A 27528-nucleotide genomic window follows, 5' to 3' on the forward strand; every position below is an offset into this window, starting at 1 on the left:
GAATTTTCGCGTAACTGCACGTTCATCACGCAAAATAGTAATTTCTTAGACTGAAACTACTAATAATAAATACGAAGAAGTGATTCTTAGTGATGTGTTTTAAGTAACGAACCTTCTTAATCATTTTGCCGCACCCAAAGGCGTGCCATACAATTTTTTCTCTGAAATGTATTCGAGGCCAAGAGAAAATGTGCGAATAAGTTGTCAAACAAACGACGATCACCTCGAATTACACAATCACTGTTCAGTTATGCAAAATTATTTCCGCTCACGCTGCTGGAAATTATCTCTTTCCTGAAACGTCAACTTTGCGCGCTGTTTTTAGCAGTACACTTACCATGTTTATGTACTGACCCATTTCTTGAATTTGTCTTCCGATTACTGTCACTTTCTTGTCTGATTAACGTAATAGAAACTTGTCGCGTGGAATAAAAGAAGATTATAAGTCCATTTAATGCGCAAATAGTCAAGATATTTAAAGTTAGCGGCGCATAGCTAGGTTAATTTATTAATGAGCACGACTGCAAGAATAATTAAGTCCGGGCGATTCAAACGATTGAATCTCTTATCAAAATTGGACGTATAGTTTCACATCATTAAGACTAGAATTCCTGAAGATATTTTAATGATCTTGCAGGCGTGGTCACGTTTTATTCAAAGAATGACTACATAGTTTATGCGATAGAGAACGCCATGCTTTTTATCTAGTACACTCGGTGAGATGCTAGAGTCATTTAAAGACACTTGTGCAATGACGGTGACGTGTTTCTGCGATAAGCAGCCGCTACTTGGGAACATCGACCACTTTCTGATCCTAATCAGACTCCATTCACGATTTCGTCGGGCCTCGAGTATGGCCGAGTTTAGGCGCCGATGCAAACTGCGAAGCTGCACGAAATGGAACAGTTATTGGAATTACGACTCCATTCTATCATCTGCTCGATATCTCGCAACAATCAGCATTGGAAATCTCTGCATGGCGCCGGCTACTTATGGCAACTCCAAAACATGATATTCTTCGATAGTGCATATAGCGTGAAACAAAATTGAACACACTGAATCTTAATATATTCATCCCTTAATTATCGAAATAAATAACGTAAGTAAGTAAATAAGTGTTCGTCATTTCGCATGAAGAGTGCATTTTAATTACTATAAATTGAATGGCTCTGAAGCACATACTGATGGTTGTATGTCGGTGGAGGAGGAGGGGGAAGATGAGAGATAGTTTAATTTTACATACAGCGAGTTTTATGCCAGCACTGTGACCGTTATCTTTGTTCCAAGAAAAGTCGAGGACGACTGAAGATCTCCAGAGAAAAAGAGAGAGAGAGAGAGAGAGAGAGAGAGAGAGAGAGAGAGAAAATCGCTATAGGTTTCATTACAATTAGCGTATTTTCAGCCCAGATTTTGCACAAAAGTGTTTATCATAAGGTGGTACGAATGCGAGCCAATACGGAAATATATCAAAAACTTGGATTACCGTCTTCAATATGTGATTTAATTTAAATTGTGCCATGATTTTTGATAGGTGTTTACATAGACAAAGTTTATGTTCAATCCCACTCGTCTCGACGAAATGTTTTCAGCGCTTTTATTAGCGTTGCACGATTAGTTTTGCGAGTTCTTTCGCTGTTTATAACCATCCCCGCTTTGAACAAGATCGCTGAACGCCGAGAAAAAAACGAGAGTCTTTGGTTTCCGTGAAACCAGCCGTGTTTCGTGAAATTTATTGCCAGATCTTGTTTATAGTTGCACGGTTTCAGGTTCGCAGACTTCTTTCGTGCGTTTATAATGGGATGTCTTGCGTCATGCCAATTTTAAAAGGCCAGATGGCGAATTTCAAGAAATTGGCAATTACTATTAAACTGTGTTTCATAAAAAAAGAACTGCCATAAACTTAAGTTTACCACAGCGTAGACTTAGCATATACAGGGCGTCTCTGATTTAAAGTCCTTTAGAGATTTGCGCGTTTTTGTTTCGTTTTGGAGAAAATCGCGGAAAAACATTTAAATTAGGGACACTCTGTAGATCTAGAATATTTAAAAAGCCATTACCGCTATAAAATATTGTATTTACTATTTGATATACATAGTTTGTCATCTTTTATACTCACTTTAATACTTTTTTCATAGGCGAGAATCTCAAGTGTGCACACTTTGTATTTACTTACCGATATCATTCCGTGATATATCATAATCTTCACTTTGGATTTGCGAAACGCTCAATTCGTGATGTCATTTGAATGTTTAGCCATGGTAAATAAAAATTATTCCAACTTGACGTACAATTCAGACCTAGAGGCTTCGATTTCTATTTATAGTATACATGATACAACGTTACAATTTTCAATTAATTATTTTTACGCCTCGTATCTACCATATTCCTCGGAATAGTCATTAAATCTATTTCTAAACAACGCTTAGAAAGAAGATATTCATATCTAACTCTATAGCAAGATAAATAGGCCATTTATCGAGCTATCAGAGTCCTTGCAATTTATTTAGCCTTCAGTTTTCTACAAACTAACATTATCAAAGTGGTCGTACTAAGTAAGCTACTTACCTCCAGGGTACATTGGGTATTGTCAATGATAGCTAGTCTTCAAAGTAGAGCGTCGTTAATATAATCTTCAGCCTAACAAATTTAGTATTTCATTGTGAAAAATAAATAACAGGCTTAAGAAAAAAATTAAAATTACTACAATACATTTGTTAACATCCAAACTGACGCATATTTTTCGGATTGGCATAAACAGAAGAGAAGTGGCCCAGGTAGAATTTTAGGTTCAAGGATTTTCACGTTGCATTATTCAAGCCCTATGAATTCGAGATTGGTCCTGATCGAAGTCACGGAAGCTTAGCCCTTTCAAGATTGCTATGACAAAATGTGTGCGTGCTAAGGAAGAAAATTCCTGGCAACAATAAGCGGCAGTGAATCTGAAAGGAGGGAGCCTGGCTGCACCTGATCTCCCATTTGAGATGCACCCACGGCACCCAGCCTTCCATCTTCTTGTATAAAATGAACCAGACCCCTCTAAACACGTTTCGCGAGACAGTCGTTCTTGTTGAATTCATCTAAGCCTAACTTAAACGTACGGTACACTCTGATAGCGATTAAAATGAATTTTCTCGATGATCGCTTGAAATTTAATATGAAATTGGGAACCTTAATGTAAAATTAACCTCAACTAATTACCGTAAATTCTATCACCTTTGTATAAGTCATTTCTATGAGCATATCTTTCCTCAATTGCTGGATCCCCTCCTCATAAATAAAATTGGACCGTCTCGAGCTACGACCACACGCTAACTCAATCAGTACAGTTTCTCTAAAAGAAATTCTGATCTGACTGATATAATTCCCTTAGTGGTTATATTTTGAAACGGATACAAAGGGTGACACGTTTGGGGGTTCTCCGGAAAGAGAGTGACCATGCAAAGATGTTCAAGAAAAGCTCCAAGGGCTTCCACGAGGATCCGGCAACGCTGCTTTGCAGTCATTCGGTTTGCAGAGATAACGCCGGTGTCGTGACAAGTGGTTAAATAAAGAGACGATGCGTAAGGTACGTTCCGTACGTGAGATTCGACAGCTCGAAACGATTCCGTGCCAGGAATGGCTAACTTCATCGACCAGCGTACTCGGACAACACCGGTATCATTATACGTTTGCAGAAGTCTCCGTTTCCGCTGCATTCGAGTATAGACTCGAGCCAGTACAGACTGGTCTAAGACATCGTACCTAATCCACGTTTGAATTAGACTTACTCTTAGCTGAATTGTACATCATCTTTCTAGGTGTACGACTAGCCGTAACTTGGGTCTGAGTTATATGGGACCTAATATCTGTCATTTTGAAAATATTAGTGCGGTAAACTGTGGCAGGTTGAGGTCTAGATTAGATCGGAGTTTGTTTTGAAGCTACTATCTATCGTTTTGAGGACAGTAGTGATTTGAAATATGTCAAGATTAGATCTGATTGTGAGTTACATTGATACTAATAATCTAATAATATTGATGCTAATCGTGAAGGATTCGTACGAAAGCGTTGGACAAATGGATTGTCTCGTCGGGTGGAGACTGGAGACTCGAATCGCGCGTTTATTCCTGTCTATGCGCTCCAGCTCTTAAAGAAAGGCGAACAAAGAGATCTTGGTTGGGTCGAGTATTAAGTTCTTGATGTCACAACGAAGGGATCGGAGGAAAGAAAGGGGAAGCGTCGGAATGGTCGCTTGTTGGGACGCGTGGGCGGGTGAAACAGGTTTTCAACGTTGCGTGTCCCTTATGAGATGTGGTCCGACAAAAAGGGTAGAGCAAAGGTAAAGAGATACGAGGGCGAACAGTCTAACTGTGGACCTAACTGTGCACACCTCGTGCGTTTCGGTAAATCAAAACTACACGGGAGATCTCAAAACCGATGTCAATCGACATCCGTATCAATAAAACATCAGAAAAGGTATCTAACTAAACATTTCACTGTTTCGATGGTCGCTAATGATTTAAACCGTTGCAACGCGTTGGCCGGTAATGCAACGACTCTAAAAACGTGAGCTATCAACGTTTCCCGTCACTGAAGCTCGTTCAACTGGCATAAATATAGAAGAGAGGCTCTTCAACCTAAACATACACTCGACTCGGTAAAGAGGACATCAATTGCGACCGCTTAATTAATTTGGTCCAGCTGCGACGAAATAATTAAGTCAGTTCTCCCTCTCGCAGCGCAATTTCTCCTCTTTCCTTCATCGATAACGTGGCAGCTTGTTACATTTGTGTTTCTCCCAATGCCCTTTGACATCTTCCCTATGACGTAACACACAAATGAGATGAAAACTAACAATAAAAGTCACAGAGTTTCCGTTCGGGAAGATTCCCCTCTACAGGAAACTTGGATTTGGTTGAACAAAACATTAAATATGCACTTAACTGTGAAATCAATACTGGCAATTGAGGCCACCAGGATTGGGATATACGATTAAAACGTCTCGAATTATTGAGATTGTTTTCGCATAGACTTTCTTGCAAGAGAAGCTTTCGAACATGGAAATTCTAATTTAAATGAAACTTTGCGGGAATGTAGGGTACATCGAAGTATGGAAACATGTTTTGCTCGTGTCGGTTCCGTTCAATTTTCTTTTCTCGTCAACTATAGGCTAACTTTATATTCGTATGTACAGACAACAAGCCTGGAACATAACCACTCGCTTGGTACTGGATTCTCTTTCCTTCTATTGCACCTAGCGTGCGAAAAATTTGCTACGTCTGCAGTTGTAACACTGTCAGCGCTCGCATATTTCAAACGGTGTAATAGTCCCTCCACTCCCTTTGTCGTGCGATTAATGACTGTTTATCTAAGGAACCGAGGAACGTATAGGTGACACAACGCGTCAGGATCGTTTCTTTTGTTGCATATTCCAGGTCAAGGTGGTATTCGTACGTTTAATATTGCATGTTTAAATAGATTAGGTTCACGAAAAGCTTCCCCACGAAATCGTTTAGGTTCAAATTGTGCTTTTAATTCTATGGAATTATCGGACCAAAGAGAGCAACGATGCGTTAACGATTCGACTCATCAGCCAGACTCTCTAATCGATTTTTCCTGTAATCCTTGTCGAGCTATTAACGCTGGTAACGTAATCGCCCAGTGAGATACGCGCGCACAGAGTTCACATCTGTAACGGTAAAGGTCCTTTTTATATATTTTAAAGTTCATTTTCGTAATTATATCCTATCAATTTTTAGTTAATTTTACTCTATATTTTGCACTTAGCGTTCCAGTAATATCGATTACACGTTTTTCTTTGTTGCTCCTGTCGAACTTTAATCCGTAATTCTAAATTTTATATAGAACCATTTGTAATTCTGTTATATCGACTCTGTATTTTAGATGTACATTTTTTGCTCCAATGAAAAGTGAAGGGTTTAAATATTTATAATCCAGACAAATTATCTACCAATGAAATTAAAAATTCATTTCAAGGAAGACCTTAGCGTTGGAAAATAATACTTTGTCCTCGAGAAACGAGAAGAACGACGAGAAGAAGAAACTATGCTAGTTGTAACCCTACTCGACCCACGAATGAAGTAACTTCAATGCCTGGACAGGTGGGATCTTCTCGAGACTTGGAGTGCATCTCTACGCATGCACTGGTAAATAATGCATTCGCCTCCTTTTCACCAGCCCATCGCATCGATTCGCTTCCGCATTGGTTGCTTCTCTCGAGTTTTAACACTTTTCATCTTAGCTGATGCGAGAGTTCGATTTATTAGATATAGAAATCAATGATTCGTCATTTCGAATGAAATTCACCATTTACTTAACGATATCGTGTTGAACAAACATTCTCAAAGTTTAAATTATTGTACAGTATAACACATCTCGTTTCATATGTAACTAAAAATTATTTTTCAATCCCTCAAAGTAGACTTCGCTTTAGAGACACGTATAATATAAGCGTAACGTAAAAGGAAAAGTCGGGACTTGTATTTAATTCGGTGGAATTAATTCCCAGTGCTGTAAAACACTTCTGAATTTGTTTACAAGACCATAGAGCTACTTGCGGTCGTGTGAACTTGTGTAAGAGCGGTCAGTAAAATCGTTTCTGAATCGAGGCGTCAAAAAGACGGTCCCTTCTGGCGATAAAGTACTCGATGCTCCTCTCGTCGAGCTCTGGAGTGCAGTACTTAGGAACAAGGAGCACTTCCGCCATGAATCCCTCAGGTCTTTCGAGAACTCGAAACGAGGCTGGCAATGAGAGATCGATTCTCGCGTTGCGGAACACGGTCGCCTTTTCGAGGGTAATGCGATTTGCCTGACATTGCTCGGAGAACCGATTCGTCTGTGAAGACCTTGGACAAGTTAAACACAAGAATCCACTGAACGAAGATTACCGTCATTTGTTGCACTTGAAATCCTTTGGCGCTTTCTACGGTAGCTTTGAACGACTAAGGATTATCGCGAAGAGAAACCATGACGTGCATTCCTTTTCTTAAAATTTATTTCTAAAAATGATAGTTTATTTAGGAGCAATGCCTAGTTCTCCTCCTCGAGGTTAACGGTGGTCTTCGAAGCTTCGAAAAATGGCGACTTATAAAAATGATGTTATCGCTTCCGAATCACATTGTCCCAAGACAAAAGAGAATTTAAACATGGTCCCGTCGCGTGATTCGCCCTGTAGAATATACCATCCCCCGCTTGTATCTCTTTTTCTCGTCGCTTGGTCGCATCTCAGTGACCATTTCTCGGTTAGAATAGCCTGGGATTCGACCCGAGAAAAAGCCTGGAAAGATTTGTACCTTATGAAAAATATGGTAATGCACATGACACACGATGGTTCGATACGGGTCGGTCCTTTTCGCGCGAAAATTTATACGCGAATATATGATGTTTGGTGGCACAGCACGAGAAGAAAGGGAACCCCTGAAAGATTTTGGGGCTTCCCTGGAAAACTGGAGATTCTCCAACCGCGAAAAACGTAATTTAAAAAGTTACGGGTCCCGTACAAATGCTGCTCGATTTCATTTTTTACCACCGTCAGTCTATTAGAAACTTTTGTTAGACTTGTGGAGGAGCTTCCCACTAGGAAACTGATTGGAAAATCTTATCATTGTATTGCGTTACATTTATGGCTCTATTATAAGGAATTTTTTGTGGAATTTTTAATATTACTCTTAGCAACTTTCTTGATTGAATTTTGATCGTTACTCGAAATAGAACTTGCTCAACTTTTTTTTTTTTAATAGAACAGTCTAAAGGTAGGATGGCTTTACGTATGCTGAGAATAGCTTAGCCTAGCATTAATTTCAATGCTGAGTCGACGATCAAAATAATCTCGCTGGACTGTTATCGACGAACGATCGCCGATAAAAGTAACTAGGCTCGTGTTTAATATATGAGATTGCGTTAAAAGTCGACGTAATTATGGTTGGCGATTTTACCGCGCTACCGTCGATCCAACAGCTGTCGAGGAGGCTTCTGATAATTTTGTCGCGAAGTAATATCACCTCTTAATATATAAGATAAGCGATTTTAGCCACCTTTAGCCCGCCGTGATCCCGCGAAAAAATTAACTATGTGTGGTATAGATTGAATTTATCGAAAGTAAAAATTAATCATTCTAAATAGCATTTCTGTTCGCCTAATTCACGTTTCGTTTAAGATTCCTGCTAGACCAATCGTGGCATTAAACTTGATTCGATTTCTGATAACACGATTAATACTAATTATGTGTGACATTTGATTAATTTTCACCGAATATTTTGGCATGCATTGTCCAAAATAGGATCTCATTTTATCAGTTGATCTCTATGTTCATTCCTCTTCACGATGCCGCCTCAATGTTCTAAGAATTTTCACGAACCGATAATGAATTGTCAATAATCCGAAGAATTGTTTAATTGCAGATTCATATTACAAATACGTAGTAGGCCTACCAATCCACCCTTCCCCCTCTTCTTCGGCACCTATACGAGATCATCACGGATCTGCGAGGTCGAGAATTCATTCTTCGATATGGATCTCGTGATCTCGCGTGCGTGACGTCGGGCCTCGTCGATTAGAATAACATGATTTGTTGCCAATTTAAATTAGGTTCTTGATTAGCTACCTGATTTCCAGATCTCCTAATTAACAAAGATACCAAGGAATCAGTGGACCTCGATCAAATCTTGATGAACTCTCGGTGAACTTAACCACGACGTCCGCTGTCAACGTTTGCCTAGACTAATGTTGGCTAGGCAAAGTGCGAACTCTAGCAGAGGTCTCACCATAAAATAGGCTAATTTGCTCAAGCTTCAACGAACTCAGCTAAAATAGATCACAGTGTCCAAAATTCGAAACAGTCCCTTCCGTAACGGATTGGGGTCTCAAAATAATTCAAGTTGTCACCTTCAACCCTTAGTAAATTCTCGAGGAAACAAAACCATTAGTACTTATGATCTTGGTAAGTTTAGTTATTTGTCTGGGGTATAAGATGATTACGTGCAAAGTAGATCCTTGTATTGAGAGAGAGAGAGAGAGAGAGAGAGAGAGAGAGAGAGAGAGAGAGAGGTGGAGAGAGAGAGAGAGAGAGAGAGAGAGAGAGAGAGAGAGAGAGAGTTCTAACAGTTAAACATATTCGAAAATGTCTTCCAAGTCTCGGTGAATTTTGAACGAACAAAACCATAAATATCGAAAGGAGTCTACTCTTGACGATTCATCCAGCAGAATGATAGGAGCCAGAGTTTTAAATAGAATTCTGTCCGTGCTCATTGATCTCTCTTCATTTATCAAATTTTCAAGATGCTTCGCGATTTCATTCGGAACTTGCATCTCGAACTCAGTCTCAAATATCCATAATGCACCAACAAAGTGACACTTTCAGCTCTGTGAATTTCTAACTTTATCGCTCAACGTTTGGTGTCATTATAGAGTACTGTTAAAAATACTCCGTGAAATTCTTATCAGCATTGCGTAGCATTAAAAACACTCTGTAGTATTTGTACTATAAATAACACAGACTAATGTTAAAAGTAACGAATGGTAATCTATGCATATTCTATGCATTCGGATACCCAAATTCTTTGCCAAGGTGTCATCGTCGGTTCTGCCGCTTCGTCGTTATAAATGTTAGCCAAATTGCGTCTCTCCGATCGATACGCGGATCGTGAATGTCCTATTGAATTATCGTGCGATAACTCTAGAATGATTGCGTTATCTCTGTTCTTGGTACTCAGCGTCGTGTGTCGCGTCGAGCGATGCACAAACGAAAGTCTGCAGAGCAACGTGCAGTGGTTGGCGAACAGGAAGTCCTCCAAATTTAAACCAAACGGCTACGTCCGGTTCTCTAACCGTTTTCAGTATTTTTTAAACGCATCAAATTTTCTGGCAACACAATTGAAAACTACAGTTAGTTATTTATTATTAATGGTTTCAAATGTTAATCAAGAAGTTGGCCGGTAACAATTAATCGAACTCATTATTTCGATTAAATTTTCACTTAGGTTGGGAGTAGAATGCCAATTAATTTAATAGGACTGTATGCGCATATATGTATATCGTAATTTTCTGCCTGTTTCGGACGAGAATGATTGAAATACTGCAACAAAAGCGCATAAACGCAAAAATTGACGGCACAGGGATGAGATTTCAACCAACTAGCAGTTTCCAGAGCTGACAACGCTAACCCCGTGCCTCCTTGTTCCTGCTATCGACTTCGGCAAAGTTCTCGATGTGATCGGAATATAATCGACCGGTGAATTATTCGAGCAAGTATCGAAACAAACCTTTGCCACGTTGCGAATAGTAATTTTGGGAACACGAATCGACATATGTACTTGTTGATCACGTCGCTCTCGGTCGTTTCCTTTCTGAATTTTATTGGCCGGGTGAGTCACCCGCGACGATGCAATTTTGAATGCCTCCGACGACGAAGAAAATCCTACTGGATAATAGTTTTGCCACTCATGCGTGTAATCGGACCATCGAATCGTTCTGTTATGGTTTTTTTTTTTTTTATGCGCTAGGCGGACCATTGTTAGAGCACATACGTAGATTTAAAAGAGTACGTTTAGTAATTCAAGAGTTTAGAACAGAAATAAATAATTAAGAGCTATCAATGAAATTTATTTCAGTAAAGTAAATTAGTAAAATAAATTATTTTCTAAATCGCACAGACAACCTGCAGCATCTTTGGTCCATAAATTAGTACAGTAAAGTGTTGAATAGACGTGCGTTAAATCTGGGTTAGATCTGCATCGCTGATTATTAGAGTAACGTGAAATAACAGATGGAATACAATCGTCTGGCCAAAAAATAAGGTAAAAATTCATGTTTGCTGTATCCTCGACGAGCTCAATATTTATTACAAATTTTTCGACCGTGTTTTTTCGGTCCCTCGCGGTAAAAAGTATGAAAAATCTGTAAATTGAACGTCGTTTAATTAAAATTTAATACCTTTTATTTATATCGTGACGAATTCAACGTTCAATACATGCGAGATTTTTATTAATTCAATTAGGCAATATCCTACTATAAAAAGTTTCTCAAGGTTCTTCTACTAGAAGAAGAGGTTCCCAAACGACTTGTTTGCTCCTTTTCTAATTACATTTGACTTCTAGATACTTGACTAATACTGTTCCCAAATTAGCCGATCAGACAATTTCTAACAAAAACAAGGCTCAACTAAATGTACCGAAGACGAGAAATCTGGATAAAAACGTTTTTTTTTATTGGTTATCGAAGACATGCGATGAAACTTATGGTCGTTTGGCAACTACTTCATCCAGTGAACCTATCATGGTTTAGTTCGGTGCGATAAGGGAAACCAGACTAAGAAGAATGCTGAGATTCTTATCAGTTCACCTAACAGCGGAACACACGCCACGAATAATCGCATTCCTCGTTGAATGAACTTTGCTGGCCACTTGGTCGTTGCCAAAAAAACCTGTTCAACCCACTGTTCGTGCCAATTGGCGCGTGGCTACTTAAGCTCTTCCTTAACCCTCTATGGGTCAACAATTTTCACGAAACATTACTGTATTCGCGTTCTATTGAATAATTCAATTCCTTTTTTACGTAGCAGCGTATACGTCTTGTTACGTAACACTTGTTTTTAAATAACATTTGAAACGGTTATTGGTTTTAGCGTGACACGAGTGCAGTGACGTCATTAATATATTCGATCTGTTGATAATCATAATAACGATAAAAATGAAGAACTAAGCAAGATTTGATAGGAATCTGATTTCGAAACTCCAATTGGTTTCCCAGTAATTACTTTGAAATCCCGAGCTAAAAACACGAAGTAATTCATTTTTAAACGTCTCAACTTCAAAATTTGTGTCACTTCCGATGTATATAAATATTGTAATCCTACTTAACGTTTTGTTAAATTTAAAAAATACGAAGACTGATGCCGTCTAACTATACTTATGACATATTCGTGATTTTATTAGTAGTTACCGTCCAAAAGGATCGGAGCAGATTTAGTTAGAGTCAATTAATCTCCGAGTAATGAATTTAAACGTCTAGGAAAATGTCAAAAATTCAATGAGTTGTCGCTTTGATTTACAAAATTATCCAATTAATTCGTGTTTTCTCGTAAATATAGTGTCTACTTTATCCAAATGCAATAAATCTTAAAATAATTAACTCATATATAATCGACACATCTACATAAAAATTATGTTACGATGATTAAAAATCATTGTTTTAATCGTGGAACCAATGAATATAAATTTTATAATGTTTCAATGATTCGGTCTAAATTTATTTTATATGAAAAACAAATTCAAGATAATTATTTCCCCCTAAAGAATACTGTAAAAAATGAATGGCATCACTCACCTCAAAAGCATCCACGAGTCCAGCTCCGGCGATCAAAAGAATTAACCAGCACCTTTTAGCCAAAACATAGTTCCTCATCTTGTCTGGAGCCTGAAGAGTGTCCTCGCGACCTCTTCGCCCTTTTCCAACGCGTGTCTGTCCAAGTCTCCGCGCTGCACCTCGGTCCTTTCTTCCTCGGGCCCTCAACGGCAACGCATCACGAGCTTAGGCTAATTCCCTATCCCTTTCAAGGCCACTAAACAATATCGGTCCACGAGATCTTATGTTGAAGAACTGGCTCGCATGAGACACCAGAGAACACGCGGCACCGTACAAGAGCGCACCGGCGTTCGGTAGCGTCTGAAAGGCAAGATAAAACTTTTTCAAAAGCCCCGGTGCTTTTTCCCCTCCCGTCCGAGCGCCAGTTTCAGCCTCCACTCGCGTTCCCTTGCTGTTCCGTTTCGCGCGCTCCCTCTACTACGACTTCCTCTTTCTTTGCCTTAACAGTGCCCCCTCTCTCCCCCAGACCGACAACCAACGCGCAGTGGCGTCGCCATAGGGGCGCGGGGACGCTTCGAGTCCACAGGGGGGCCGCCCAGTGGGAGTCTCCCAAAAAAGGGGCGCCACTGGAAAATTAATATATGAAATTTTTAACGTCATAATCCTATCAAATTTTCGCGTCCTTAAACACTGCTTCAACCACACAAAACAGCGCAATCCTACATTTAAGCGAAAGGTGTTTTAATTTCGAGCTGTAACTTTAGTTTGCTTAATTGTTTGCATCAGTACATTCACTAAGTTACGGAAATTACGATTTACAAATAAATATTGGGAGAGAAAACATTAAAGATTCTGTAAATTCCTTAGTGGAAGGTATGGGAAATCCCGAAACGGTATAGGGGGTGCCCTCCGTTTATCGTCCTGGGTGATACCAACACTAATGACACCACTGTTTTTCGCACGCGTGTCACTTGCTATCACTCTCTATTTACCCTGCGATATCTAATATCTTTCTCGCTCTACCGTGACTCACACGGCTCCACTGAGATTCCCCCTACTGACTTTCAGGCTCTCCCTCCTCTCACACGCTTGTATATACTGTCTCCTTCGACGCTTCTTTCTCGATTTCATCCAAAACCACTCTCTCCCACAGATAGCTGTGAAGCTATCTCCCTCCCACATCCCTAAACTCATCTCCGTCCAACCTTCTACCATTCAACTCCCACTATCCCTCTCCTACACCCTCTAACGCTATGCCTGTTCAACTTTTCCCGATTCTGCTCTCACTTCCTCCTCTCATTTTCCTTTTTCCACTACCTCCGACGGCATCACCCTTTAACATTCTGCGATTCTGCTCTCGCTTCCTCTCTCCCACACTTTTTTCCACCCACTCTCTTGTTTCTCTCTCGCTTGAGAACACCAGCCCCTTTTCTATCCCCACCACTCGGGGGTCAAAGTCGCTCCACCATGCAGGCTCACACCAGGCAAGGACCAGAAGTGGTTACGCGGTTTTTCGTTTTTTCTCCTGTTTTTAATGAGGGGGGATCGAATCGTGTTGCGTTCCGAGCCTACGAGACGCCTCAGTCTTTTAGACAGGTAATTGGTGTATCAGGCTTCGAAAAAATGGAGATGGTAGGCGCTTTTGGCGACATGCCAAGTTTTGGATAATACTGTGCATGATTCTTTACCTGCAAATTATTTATCTTTACTTATTCATCGTGGAAAATAGAAAAAAAGAGAGAAAGCGTATAATTTTGAGAGTTATTTAATTACATTCATTTGATTCAAAGTAAAATAAAATAAAGTATATGTATGAAACGAAAAAAATAACAGTCCTTCGTGAAATTATATACATAAAGATACATTCTATATTTTAATTTTAATTTTAATTTAAGTTTTTAAGGACGAACGGCGAGGCGGTAGACGGGGAGGGGGCGCCAAAGTGCAGTGGCTCCATCGGTGGGAAAACGCTCAAGTTTGTAATAAAAATAGTTCCCACCATTCCTGCTAGATGGCGCTCCGAACTGAAAGATCGATAATTAGTGCTAACTTAAATAACTATTCATAACAATTAAAAATTGAAGTATTTTAGCGCTACATTCCAAGGTTATAATGCAAGGAATCATATTAATCCTCAAATCTGGCGCCATTGGTAAGTTTTAGTGGCGCCATCGATGGGAAAACGTCCAAGTTTGTAGGGAAAATAGTTCCCATCATTTCTTTAAGATGGCACCACAAATGTTTTTAATGAATAACACTTTATTTTTCATAAATTCATACTTGATACGATTCTTAACTTCACAACACTGCAATATATTAGTTAATATGTGAGATTTATGATTTATATGAATAGTTACTTAATGCAGCAGTATTTATCGACCACCGCAGATAGTGGCGCCATCGGTGGGAAAACGACCAAGTTTGTAGTGAAAATAGTTCTTGCCGTTTCTTCGAGATGGCGCCACAAATATCACTTACATGGGGAAGGTTTACCCATATTATATTTTAAGAGAGTGGACTCCGTTGCCGAAAAGATCGACGCGACATAAAAACCGAGCGGCCACTAGAAGAAGTAAATTAAGTAAAACATTTAGCCAGTAGGGGAGCTGAATGCAATTTCTATTCGTAGGCACACGGACATGCCACCGGGCGTTGCTTGGATGCGTGTGTCTCGGCACGGCTGCTCGCTAGCTTTCATGGCCGGCATCATGCTGCCGAATATTGTTAATTATGACAGAAAAGAGCAAAAGTAGAGTCCCTATGGGAGCTTTGCGTTCTAGTTTGAACATTTATCTAGCGGAAACGACTATTGAGAGGTCTCGAATCTGCATTGTCGAGACACAAATAGGACAATGCGGAACCCTTGCAGTTCCGTGTACGTATACAGTGGTGTGGAGCTGGGTGAGTGCGTACCAGCGCATACAAGACACGGGAGTCCACTCCCTTAGTAAATAAAAATTTTGATTGAATAACAATTTCTGGTATTTATTTTAAACGATCTCTCTTGCTTAATGGATTGACAGAAACTGTGTTTAAATATTTGAAAAGCAAACAAAATCAAAATATGTTTCACAAAAGACAATCAAATGAATAACATCGTCGAGTATCATCGAGTTAACAGTTAGTTCTTCTTTATTGACGGTCTTCATAAATCTTTTATAGACGATGATGAGTGCGTCCACCACAATACTCTCCCCCGAGTGACAAAGTTGACTCGAACCGGACTCTTTTGTTGTTCGCAGGAGGATAAGTTTTCGGCTGAAACGACTGCAAACGGCTGCCTTGAAGAATAGATCCAGATGAAATTGGAGAATCCGATTGAGAAGTTTGTTGAAGGTCTGAAGATTGATCTGAGGAAATAAACTGAGGTTCGTTGTGATCAGCAACCAGAAAAGCAGGTTTTAATCATTCAATAGAAAGATTGGTAAGGTTTTCATCTAAATCAATGGTATAAAAACTTGAATCTTCAGATCTTGAAATAACTGGAAAGGCACCTCGATAAGGTGGCTCAAGAGGACGTCTAACAGCATCTTCCCTAACAAAAACGTGAGAACAATTAAATAAATCTTGATTAATAAAAACATGAGGTTTAATAGGATGAGAAGTGGAAACAGGACAAAGTTTCTTCATATGTTCTCTAAACTTTTCTAGAAAAATCTGTGGAGGAAAAGCATCCAAATCATTGTGAAGAAATTCTCCAGGAATTCTTAAAGTTGTTCCATAAACTAATTCTGCAGGCGATGCTTTCAAATCTTCTTTCAAAGCTGTTCGTAATCCAAGAAGAACTGTTGGAAGTACATCGATCCAATTCTTATTTCCATGACACATTAAAGCTGTTTTTAAAGAACGATGCCAACGTTCCAGGATTCCATTAGTTTGTGGGTGGTAAGCAGTTGATCGTGTCTTCTTGCAACCAACTAAATTTGTCAAAGCCTTGAAAAATGCTGCTCCAAATTGACTTCCCTGATCAGTAATAACCACTTTAGGAGTTCCAAAGCAACAAATCCAATTTCGATAGAATTCAGTGGCAACAGAATCCGCAGTTGCTTCCTTTAAGGGAATTGCTTCTGGCCAACGTGAATATCTATCAATCATTGTTAAAATATAGCGAAAACCCTCAGATGGAGGAAGTGGACCAACTAAATCCAAATGAATGTGATGAAATCTTTCATCTGGAATTGGAAAGATTGTTGGCTTATGTTTTGTGTGCTTATTAACTTTAGAAAGTTGACAAGGTAAACAAGTCTTGATACGATCAATAATATACTTTTTCATATGAGGCCAAACAAATTTTTCTTTGATTAATTGATTAGTTGCTTTAACGCCTGGATGAGACAAATTATGTACAAGATTAAAAATCTTTGAACATAAAGAAGCAGGAACATATGGCCTAACAACACCAGTGGAAATATCGCAAAAAATTAAATTGTGAGAATCATCAATATGAAATTGTTGAAGTTGAAGTGAAGAAGATGTTGCAACTCTTGATCCTTCTGTTGTTCTTCTGCTAATTCCTTGGTATCCGTAAGAACAGGTAAATGAATTTCTTCCAATCGAGAAAAAGCATCTGCTATAATATTATTATTTCCAGAAACATGAGCGATATCCGTAGAAAATTGTGCTATAAAATCCAAATGACGCTGTTGACGAGGTGACATTTTTCGTGCTCGCTTTGTAAAAGCATAAATGAGAGGTTTATGATCAGTAAAAATTTTGAAATTTCGTCCTTCAAGAAAATGACAAGAATAGCTTCAAAAATTGCCAATAGTTCACGATCGTAGGCACTATATCGTAATTCTGAACCATGAAGTTTTCGAGAAAAGAATTGTAAAGGATGCCAGTTTTTTCAAATTGCTCAAGAACTGCACCAACCGCAATATCAGAAGCATCAGTACTTAATTTCAAAGAAGCGTCAGAACGAGGATGGACAAGTAAAGTTGCAGTTGCTCAACTGTTTTTGCATTCTTCAAAAGCATGTTCAGCATCTAAAGTCCATTGAATTGGAGTCTTATCTCCTTTTTTACTTTTAATAAGATATATGAACAAAGAGGTGCTTGAATAAAAGCTGCATTTTTAATGAATCTTCTGTAAAAATTAATCACTCCTAGAAAACGACGAAGATCTGCCACAGTGTAAGGTTTAGTGTATTCTAAAATAGCTTTAACTTTGCTTGAAAGTGGAGAAATACCAGAAGCGTTAACTTTGTATCCTAAATGAGTAACTTCAGATTTGCCAAAGACACTTTTCGCAACATTAATCGTGATTCCAAAATCCTTAAGTCGTTGAAATAAGATACGAAGATGTTCTTCATGTTCTTCATAACTTCGAGAAAATACGAGAATATCGTCAAGATAGCAATTAACAAAGTTTAAACCTCTCAAAGCGTAGTCCATGAATCTTTGAAAAGTTTGAGCAGCATTTCAAAGACCGAAAGGCATGCCAACAAACTCAAACAGACCAAAAGGAGTTGTTACAGCAGTTTTTGGTATATCCTTCTCCGCAACTGGAATTTGATAGTAGGCTTTAACTAGATCAATTGTCGTGAAAACTTTCTTTCCATTAAGACAAGATGAAAAATCTCGAATATGAGGAATTTGATAGTTATCCGGAATAGTAGCAGCATTTCAACGACGATAATCACCACAGGGCCTCCAATCACCAGTTTTCTTTGGCACCATATGTAATGGACTGGCCCATTGGCTGCAAGAAGGACGACAGATTCCTTGTTCTGACATAAAATCAAATTCAGCCTTGGCCACTTAATACTTGTCAGACGACAAACGACGAGAGCGTTCAACAGTAGGAGGACCTCGAGTATCAATATAATGACGAACTTCATGAGCTGGCTTTGCTGCAGTAATTCGTCTTGGAGTAGTAACTTCAATAGTCGTTTCCGCTAGATAAATGTTCAAACTAGAACGCAAAGCTCCCATAGGGACTCTACTTTTGCTCTTTTCTGTCATAATTAACAATATTCGGCAGCATGATGCCGGCCATGAAAGCTAGCGAGCAGCCGTGCCGAGACACACGCATCCAAGCAACGCCCGGTGGCATGTCCGTGTGCCTACGAATAGGCTGCGTGATGCGCGATATCTGAAAGTAAGAGTCCAGCCGAATAAGCGAGACTTTCAATATTACATTTGTGACATTTTTCTAATTACAATGATACCACATACATATAATACAATTCGGATCATATTTACAATAATTTATGGACGACGCGGAGAAAAAGCCGTTTCGAAAACGTTCAACAGCTCACAAGGGAAGTTCGCGATCGTGACGAGCGCTTTTTGAACGAGACTTGGCTCACAAGGAGACATCGCCTAGTATCCCCCGAATTTTTTAATCAAATTTTTTTCATATGTAAAGAAGGGTATGCAGAACAATCTCTGCAAGTGAGAAGGCGCTACTTACTGTCTTTTGTTTTCGAGAAATAAATTTTTAAAAATAGCTAAATTTCGATTGACGAGTGTCGACCATACAAGAGTCGGAGGTATCGTAGAAGCAGCGTGGCGCAGTCGGTGGAGTGCCAGGTTGCGAAGTCGATTTTTTGCGCTGGACGCGGTTAGATCCCTTTAGGAGTCAGCTATTTTTTTTTTTTACTTTTTCTTCCATTTGTATCATGTTTTGTTATGTTTTGTTTTTGCAATGTTTGTTTAATATAATTAAATTGTTATTTACAAACTATAATGACGTAAGTTTTTATAAAAGCTTGTAGAAAACTTCTTTCACATCTTGACTTCTTTTTCAATGCGATAGAAAACATAAAAATTGCACAATATTGTATAAAAATAATCTTAATATATAAAAAGGTTGTTTCCATAACGAAACATGATACAACAGGAAGAAAAAGTAAGAAAAAAAAAAGTGGCTCCTACCTGGATCGAACCGCGTCCAGCGCAAAGCTAGAGTTTCGAAGCGACGACGAAAGTAGAAAGAAACAGTTCGATGAAGAAGGAAGAGAGACTGAGAGTCGACGTTGGCAAATGTAAGGATACGGGATGCTAAGCGCGATTTCGACTTCAGTGAAATGGCAACAGTGTAGAGAGACGCTGTTGTGAGAACGGCAACATCGCAATACGCAAGCCCTTGCAGTCTCGAAGGTACACGGACATGCCACCGAGCGTTGCATGTGTGAGTGTCTCGGACGGCTGCTCGCACCAACGATACATTGTCGTTGTCCACATTCAGATGTCTCGCGTGCTTATAAAGCCTACCTTACCTTACCAGCATCATATTTTCAACAACAGAAATTGCATTCAGCTCCCCTACTGGCTAAATGTTTTACTTAATTTACTTCTTCTAGTGGCGACGGAGTCCACTCCCTTAAAATATAATATGGGTAAACCTTCCCCATGTAAGTGATATTTGTGGCGCCATCTCGAAGAAACGACAAGAACTATTTTCACTACAAACTTGGTCGTTTTCCCACCGATGGCGCCACTATCTGCGGTGGTCGATAAATACTGCTGCATTAAATAACTATTCATATAAATCATAAATTTCACATATTAACTAATATATTGCAGTGTCGTGAAGTTAAGAATCGTATCAAGTATGAATTTATGAAAAATAAAGTGTTATTCATTAAAAGACATGTGTGGTGCCATCTTAAAGAAATGATGGGAACTATTTTCCCTACAAACTTGGGCGGTTTCCCACCGATGGCGCCACTAAAACTTACCAATGGCGCCAGATTTGAAGCCGAGTTTAACGAAAAGTTATTTTGATAAAAACTCGAATACAGTTTTCCCAGAATAATTTTAATATCACAATGATTGCAATAATATAGATTACGTAAATTTTGTAAAAGTATACTGTTATGTAGGAGGCCTCTTTTTTCTTGCTAATATAAAATCTAAAATATAGTTTTATGGTGCTGAAACATTAATCTTCTTGTGTAATTTAACTACAGCAAAACTAAAGTCGGTATCTTCATTGCTCTCTGAGAAGATAGCTTGTTACATTTCAGGACATCTTGTACATTGGAACTAATCTCAGTTAATACTGGCACTATCGATTTGAATTGTAAATCTTGAACTATCTGACCTGACCTAAAATCCGAATGGGCGTCTGAATAAATTTCAAATTAAAATTCAAATATCCAAAGACCCTGCTTTTCTATTCCGCGAAGGGACAATTATTTGGTGTCTCTATTTCGCGAGGCACTTTCTGCTTCACTTGTTTCTATCATAGACATACCGTTACATAACTAATAAGACTGACTAGAAGTTTAAATATATAATATAAGTATAAATTTCTACACCTAATACATGACAATATGCACAGGTTTTAAAGAGCTTGAACGCATTATTTAGTTCCACGTTTCTTAGAAAGTTTCGCGCACATTTATTTATAAATGTTCATTCCTGAAAACATAAATAATGGTTGAAGCGACGAATAAACCAATTGTTTATCGTAGTTTTCTTTCATCATTGTCATACGATTGTCCTTAAATTAATCTTGTTCCTCAGACTGTAACGGTGGCTTGGTTTCTTATGCTACCAACGCTGTTTCCACTAGAACCACCCATGGATTCTACGCCATGGGATCGATTTTCATTCAATTGCAGTTGCACAGGGGCTTCGGTAATTAATTCGCTGAATCTGGCGGCTACTTGCTTCCATTTTACCAAGTCAGCTGGCTGAAATGGTTACCGAATGAATCAGTTACAGGAACTAGTATTTCCACATTTTAACCGTGAGAGTTTCGCATTGGTTCGAATTAGACCGGATATGGCAAACACATGGCTCGTGGATGGACGATCCATCTGTGGCCCATCCGATTAGAATTAGGTTTCGCGTATGTATGGTTTTTGTTTTTCATAATAAGTATTCTGTATTTAGGACAAATATAAGGAGTGTACTATGTTCACTATCGTTCAGAGAGTTACGGGTGTGGTAGTGCATTCAAATTATTGACTGGTAGCGTTCTAAAACAGTCTAATCTCTGCGAGTGAAGGATCATTAATATCCAAGTTGAGTCCAGTTAGGGGCTTACCGTTAAAGTGAAAAAGACTGGAAGCAGCGCGATGGGAAGTGGCGAACCACGTAGTTCCGTCCTCTCCGACGGAGGACCGGAGAGGGTCAAGTGCCTCAGTAGATCAAGAAGTCCTGCAAGAAGTTCTCCGTGACGACCACCGACGTCCTGTCGTATTAAACCCCAGGCATCCCTCGCGATCACGTGGGCGGTCACGCCAGGATTGTCAGCTGATCGATGCAAAAATTACCATACCATATCACCTGGTTCTTACCTCCCTTAAGAAAGGGAGGGGGTGGTGCTAGCAGGCATTAGAAGTCACTGTAATCATGGGATCTAAGAGTGTTTGGTTATCTACGATTAGATCTTTGCGTGTTGCCTGTAGATGATCCCTTGATATAGGAATGCGAAAGACTAACAAGTGTTTTTGCACCTGAGAGTAGTTTTGCATGTTACTGGTTCATTCGTTTGGTTTCACCATGTTTAGCAAGAACTGAATAATACATATCGTAAATATAAGGTTTAAGTATAGAGGAGAGTAATCAACGTCCAACCCTCAATCAGTTTTTCTTGTACACCTTTTTATATATTTATTTTATTATTATATTTATAATAATAATAATAATAATAATAATATTTATTATATTATATAATTATTATTATAATTATATATTTATATATATTTACTTTTTACTATTGACTATAAAAATAAGATTTTTAATTTGACAAGAACTCTTGTGAAACTTAAGAAGTTTTTTAATGAACTTGTCGCAACCGTTATGTTTCCGCTTTGTCGCATAACGTTACCTAACACTGGTTTCAATTACGACCATGCTGACACGGGTTTTCCTTCGGTATAAAATATCATGCCGAAACGAGTTTGGGTATCGAGGCGCGTGTCGACTCAGAAATGCGAGCGCGTACGGTTTGTAAACAGTTGCGGTTAGGTAACGAGCATAATTGTTGCTCAACGCTGTCACCCTGGACAAAGCTTCTCTCATTTTGTCTCTCATTTTGTTTATCTCCTACATTGGCAGTGATATGAATTTAAAAATATTAATAAATTCTTGCAAGTGTTCATTACAATTTAAAAATCAATTAGTCAGGATTAGGTCTTTTAATTACCCAGAAGAAGCTGCTGGACGTGTCGAGGCATCACAGGTTTTTTTAGGTGACCCAAGAAGAGCTGCAACGCTGCCGCACATTCAAGGGCCACGTTGTTGTCGTCCAGACGTGGTCTCTCACCTTTCTTCAATGAATTCAGGATTCGTCTTCTGAGGTCACTGCGTCCAGCACGCCGAAACAAACCTTCCTCCCTGGCATCTAAATGAGAAATATAATTGGAGAAAAATATAAAATTTAAATGCGATGTTTGTATTTATACGTATCAAAAGATCTGTTTATTATTCAATTATTCATTTACATCAATTGTTTAAATAATAAATTGTGAATGCGAATGTGATATCACCAAATGAATATTTCATGAAGGATATTAATTTCAACACTGTCGGTGTTTGTCATATTTTAATTATTTACTCGGCGCATGTTTGAAATTCTTTTACGTACGTTCTTTCAGGAAATTTATAATTTGCTTCACTGCCTGCAGCGACTTCTTGGAAATTATGTCGTCGTCTGTATCATGCCTGAATTATATAAATAAATGTGAGTAAATTTTGAAAAAATTAAAAAGAATTGTAGAAAACATACGTGTTAACATTTAATGTACCGAGCGTTCAGGGTCTACGCATAAAGCTTAATTACGAACAGACTTATAAATTCCTCATCAGAATTAACCATTCAGAAATCTGTACGTGACTTATACGAAGAAACGAAACAAGTTATTTGCAATTCCTCTTGCATTTTGATCTCAACAACTTTAGCTTTCTTCAGCTAAATAACCATAAGTGGATCAAGGCCAGTGGCCAATCCTTCCGGATGTGATTAAAATACAAACAAATAAACCACTGAATCATCTCAATTTTCTCTTTGGCGCGTGCGATTATGATGCAACGAAGGACGGAAAAAAAATCTACCAAAACTAACACGGCTGTCCTCGTCTCATCTTTGGCATATATAAAGAGCTGTTAATGAACGTTGGCTTAATAATCTGATAGCATGTTCCAACGAATCATTGGCGAACGTGTCCTACTCTGCCTGATTGTGGACGTGATCCTGGTTTCTGGATCGTTTTGGAATTACCCACAGAATCAGCAACCAAGGACACCCAGGCATGCTTCCTGTCCCTCGTGTAGTCGAGATTGCCCAGACGCTCTGGTATCTTGGTGAGAAGTTAGGCATTTATTAATTAGACGACACTGTGGACCATAATTGTTCAGATTAAATAAGATTCTGATAAAATAAGATGAGATCAAAATACACAAGTCTTAAAATTGAGTCCTTCGTCAGAGTGTCCAAGTGTTTACAATCCCTGAAGGAGGTGAACTGTTCTTCTAAGAATGTTAGAAACTAAATTAACAAAGATATTAATATTTCCTCTAGGTACATGCCACCATCCAGAAGGGAGTACCGCAACACAGAGTCCTTCCAACCATTCCAACCCTCGTCGTCCTTCGATCCCGCGCCTTATGGTTCCTACAACAGGGCCTCTGGAAGCAGAGGAACACCCGAGTATCCCCGTAGACGCGAAAACCCCTTCAGCTTCCAGAGGGAATTCGATTCTGACGTTGCTTCTGCACCGTCCGCCCCTGTTCAGAACTCAGGCGAACCTGTGAATCCCTACCAACCTCGTCTCCCATTTTTCAAACACTTGGACAGGTCTCCCTACCGAAAACCCAACTTCTACGACGTGATCAGACCTCAGTCCATGGGAATAAACAACCGATACTCTGATTATTACTCCCCTGACGATGAACCCTACATGGAAGACGTTCCCAGGTCGTCCTATCCTTCTTGGGATAGGCCTTTGAGACCTCTTGGAGACCCTCAAAAGAAGATACACGTGGTCTATAGGGCTGACAGGTACACCGACGACTCCATGGAGGAAGAGAATCCCACCACTGGACCAGAACAGTTTCCTAGGTGGCAGATTCCTCATAGGATCTCTGGAAACTCTGCAGCTGGACCAAGAGAGGAGGGGTTTGACGGATTCCCACAACCCAGAAGAGATCAACCCAGAGAATCCAGCTTGGTTTATCAGCCAGAGATAAAGTATAGTCCTTACAACATACGACCAGACCTGAACCTTTTGAAGATGATGCAGAGTGTGGCTAAAAATGGAGTCGTGATTGGCAGTGGCGGTGCCTGGCAGGATCTGGGGGGGCAGGGGTCTGAAAACAGAACGCTTATGGCTATCGAGGGTGAAGACAACAAGGACGAGGTTGTTAAAGAGATGGAGGATCAGAGAAAGAGTGGTTTGGATTCTCAGGAAGACCAAAGGCCGGAGTTCAAGGGGAAGAGGGACGCTGAGGGTGGAAGCATTCGTGGAAAGAATGCGGACGAATCTGAGGAGCCAAAGAACACGGCTTGGGCGGAGTCTTCAATTGAACTTGGGTCGTTGGAATCTACGGAACCTAGTACCCAACCCCGGTATATCGAGGTGGATGCGATGACAGTAGGACCTTTGATGCTACCTTAAAAAGGTGGAAACGATGATTTGCTATCTTACTCTTGGAGACATCTAGGGAACTATTAGGAAAATAAAGAAAATAAGAAAAGTGGTTACGAGTGTGGAAAATTTCTCATCTATCTCATTCCATTTTATCTCATCCTGTAGCGTTGCAATTGTTTAGTTTAAAATTAAATAAATAAAAATGCTTGAAAGTATGGAGAAAATAAAGACCAGAGAGTTCCAGTCTCAGAAACAAGCATTTCTTTCTTTATAAAGTTTTTCTTTCTTTTGTTTTCATTGAGAAGATTCAGCTTTCGCGAACATATTTTTCATTGAGATCGAACGGTTATTGTTACTGTGTTATTGCGAGTTAATAAAATAACGGTATTTCCTGGCATAGAGTTGAGACCTGTCATAAAATTACTCTATTCTCCAACTATCGTACCGAGTACTGAATTATATTGCACTGAATTAAGCCAGTCGGTAAAATAACACAATTTCCGGGCTGCTCAGTTTCCCAGATGATATTTTCCTAGAGCGATAGTACAGGACTACGGTGCAGATGAACCGTATCGATCTTTCCAACTCTTTTCAGAGAAACCTCCTTATCAGATCAACCATTCGAAACCCCATACAGCGTAAAGTGCTAGGCGATACGAGGCTGTCCGTAATACAAACGGTCCCGCACGTGCTTCTGCTGCAGCTGTTGTACAGAGGTTCTAATCAAAGCGGAGAAGATAAAGGGAATTCCCAGCCGTTTCGTGGGAGCAGGGGAAGGATGAGCTGGAGATTAAGAGTTATTGTTACTTTCCAGTTCGTAAGTGGGGAAATAATTCGGGTATCGCGAGGAGGAGGGGAACGATCGCTGCAGAGAGTAACAAAACAATTTAGGGCGAAGCTTGCATCTAACGGGCGTCATTTAGTCTTAGGGAAAGGAAAACCTTGAGTGAAATTTATGAAAAATATTGGGAGTAAAAATTAATGTGCCTTTCTAAGGGATATTTAACATTAGGAAACTAAACTATTATTTACAACCATTTTCTGTTTGCACGAATATAACTATAATTAATATTAAACATTATTCTACCTTATTATTGATAATAGAAGTATCACTCTTTTCTAGTAAACTTCATTTGTTTGAACAGAGTCGACGAATGAAGCCTCCTGACGAATGAGGACTGGATCGAGCTTCTAAGAATTTTAAAAAACTTATCAAGGAAACTAAAATTGAGTCATAATACTTTGTCTATAATAAAAAGTTCAGAATACGTTGGATTATCATAATTTGGTGAATTGAATTTCACAGTACAATGTAGACTACTTTGAGATATTAGGAGTAGGATTTTCTGATTAAATAATATTACGAAATTTCATTATTGCATTACTTTTTATTTTAATAAGACTCTACACAAATATATACAGTAGAATATGGTTCTATGCAGAAGCCCTCAGATTCCATGGATTGCATCTGTTAAAGAAGAAAATTACTATTAGGTGATGCATTTCGAAATCATTGTAACGAGTTTCTCAACTACCATAATCCAAATCGGTTAGACATACCTGTTTCCTCCTACTGCATGTCAGCGATCTGTGTCTGGTAGAAATTTCCCATCGGGTTGGACCTCATCGCCATGAAGTGCAGGTGACTGGGTAGCATATGGTCAGCCCTCACAGCAGTCATTGCCTGTTGCTTGCAGGTGCACTGAGAGGCATGAGACGACGGACCTTGTTGAGAATGATGAGGGCAATGATGAATCTTGACCATTGTTGGTTCAGGCATCACGACCAAAGGCTTCGATGGGACAACAACCATCTCGTCGTTGCAGGGTGGCTCGACGTAGTCGGGCAGTTCTCGAGGTACGGGTGGTTGGGTGGTGACAACCTTTGGAATTTCAATTCGTTCTGGAACTTTAGGTGGTTCTGGTTCTTCTTGGGGCTTGCTATCGATGATTTTCACGGTGGCTTGCGGGGCGCAAGGCTGGGGTTGCTGGACGATCTGCAAGGTGTTTACAGGTGGAACCACCTGCTGAGGAATCACGTAGGACTGCTGCGAAATTAGTTGAGGTCCTGGGATCACGCTCATAGCCTGCATTGGCTGCGGAGCCGATTGGAAGTTGAAGGTTTGAACTTGAGGTGCCGGTTGAGACTGCTGATCGCAGGGTCCTTGTTCGCCAGTACGGATGTCTAGGCAGAGGATGGCCTTCTTCTCCCTATCCGTGTCGTCGCCAACTTCTTCCAGGTTTATTTCTTCCTGGTCCACGTCAGAAAGCGACTTCTTCTCTATATTTGCCACTGGTATGGCAAGCGCCATAGCCACACTTAGCAGCAGAAGGGCGAACGAGACTTTCATCTTGCGATATTGAAACTTTGCGTTCAACTGAGGATTCTCCGAACTGGACTGACTTTTAAAGGAGCTCGAACACACTTCCTGACGTCTGTAGATTGTCGAAATACCAACGCATGTCAAAACATATAGCACCGCTGACCGTGTAAAATTGCGACACCGTTAAGGTCAATTAATTTTGTGCAAATTTCATTGTTTGTTATAATTTCGGCATATATTTTAGATATTGAACTTTTTAACTTTTTTACATTCATCCACAATAACCCATAGTCCTGCTCGAAGCTGTTTTATTATCGTAAAGTGTAGATTCTTCAAATTTGCGTTGAATTTCAAATAT

General features: G+C 39.5%; 4 protein-coding genes and 1 long non-coding RNA gene across 12 annotated transcripts in view; 2 read left to right on the forward strand and 3 right to left on the reverse strand.

The window, feature by feature from the left end:
• Positions 1-12723, reverse strand: part of LOC128878573 (basement membrane-specific heparan sulfate proteoglycan core protein-like) — a 94792-nt gene extending 82069 nt beyond the window's left edge. Inside the window, exon 1 of one of the 3 annotated variants that reach the window (XM_054126860.1) lies at positions 12322-12723. In XM_054126860.1, coding sequence (XP_053982835.1) covers positions 12322-12399 — 78 coding nt within the window. In that variant the 5' untranslated portion in view covers positions 12400-12723. The remainder of the gene's footprint in view (positions 1-12321) is intronic. The other 2 variants (XM_054126861.1, XM_054126862.1) reach the window with 2 other exon arrangements.
• A 2220-nt stretch (positions 12724-14943) lies between these two features.
• LOC128878579 (uncharacterized) lies at positions 14944-17381 on the forward strand. Of its 6 annotated transcripts, none has more exons than XR_008457435.1 (7): positions 14944-15201; positions 15543-15698; positions 15771-15846; positions 15952-16185; positions 16287-16535; positions 16614-16834; positions 16892-17381. It is a non-coding gene; the product is annotated as an uncharacterized LOC128878579 (long non-coding RNA). The 6 variants fall into 6 exon arrangements; XR_008457433.1 differs by having other exon boundaries at positions 14945-15175; positions 15543-15668; XR_008457431.1 differs by having other exon boundaries at positions 14946-15201; positions 15543-15668.
• A 3279-nt stretch (positions 17382-20660) lies between these two features.
• Positions 20661-23076, reverse strand: LOC128878479 (uncharacterized). The gene is made up of 5 exons (XM_054126712.1): positions 23045-23076; positions 22846-22922; positions 22405-22602; positions 21301-21509; positions 20661-20944 (listed from the first exon to the last, which is right to left on the reverse strand). The coding sequence occupies exons 1-5, from the start codon at positions 23074-23076 to the stop codon at positions 20771-20773; spliced, it is 690 nt and encodes a 229-aa protein (XP_053982687.1). The 3' UTR covers positions 20661-20770.
• LOC128878576 (uncharacterized) lies at positions 22920-25350 on the forward strand. The gene is made up of 3 exons (XM_054126865.1): positions 22920-22941; positions 23394-23561; positions 23779-25350. The coding sequence occupies exons 2-3, from the start codon at positions 23395-23397 to the stop codon at positions 24872-24874; spliced, it is 1263 nt and encodes a 420-aa protein (XP_053982840.1). The 5' UTR covers positions 22920-22941; position 23394; the 3' UTR covers positions 24875-25350.
• An 847-nt stretch (positions 25351-26197) lies between these two features.
• Positions 26198-27242, reverse strand: LOC128878217 (translation initiation factor IF-2-like). Its single transcript, XM_054126237.1, has 2 exons — positions 26408-27242; positions 26198-26315 (listed from the first exon to the last, which is right to left on the reverse strand). The coding sequence occupies exon 1, from the start codon at positions 27195-27197 to the stop codon at positions 26418-26420; it is 780 nt and encodes a 259-aa protein (XP_053982212.1). The 5' UTR covers positions 27198-27242; the 3' UTR covers positions 26198-26315; positions 26408-26417.
• Positions 27243-27528: the final 286 nt, after the last annotated feature.

The sequence above is a fragment of the Hylaeus volcanicus genome, chromosome 6, assembly GCF_026283585.1.
Source record: "Hylaeus volcanicus isolate JK05 chromosome 6, UHH_iyHylVolc1.0_haploid, whole genome shotgun sequence".
Classification (NCBI taxonomy): Eukaryota; Metazoa; Arthropoda; class Insecta; order Hymenoptera; family Colletidae; genus Hylaeus; species Hylaeus volcanicus.

Bases quoted from the DNA above. Each gene is read 5' to 3' on its own strand.
- LOC128878576 (XM_054126865.1), top strand. From the start codon at position 23,395: ATGTTCCAACGAATCATTGGCGAACGTGTCCTACTCTGCCTGATTGTG. The intron at 23,562-23,778 runs GTGAGAAGTTAG...TATTTCCTCTAG, and splicing joins CCAGACGCTCTGGTATCTTG to GTACATGCCACCATCCAGAA.
- LOC128878217 (XM_054126237.1), bottom strand. From the start codon at position 27,197: ATGAAAGTCTCGTTCGCCCTTCTGCTGCTAAGTGTGGCTATGGCGCTT.
- LOC128878479 (XM_054126712.1), bottom strand. From the start codon at position 23,076: ATGGTTAATTCTGATGAGGAATTTATAAGTCT. The intron at 22,923-23,044 runs GTTCGTAATTAA...TATATAATTCAG, and splicing joins GATGAGGAATTTATAAGTCT to GCATGATACAGACGACGACA. The intron at 22,603-22,845 runs GTACGTAAAAGA...TTTCTCATTTAG, and splicing joins TATAAATTTCCTGAAAGAAC to ATGCCAGGGAGGAAGGTTTG.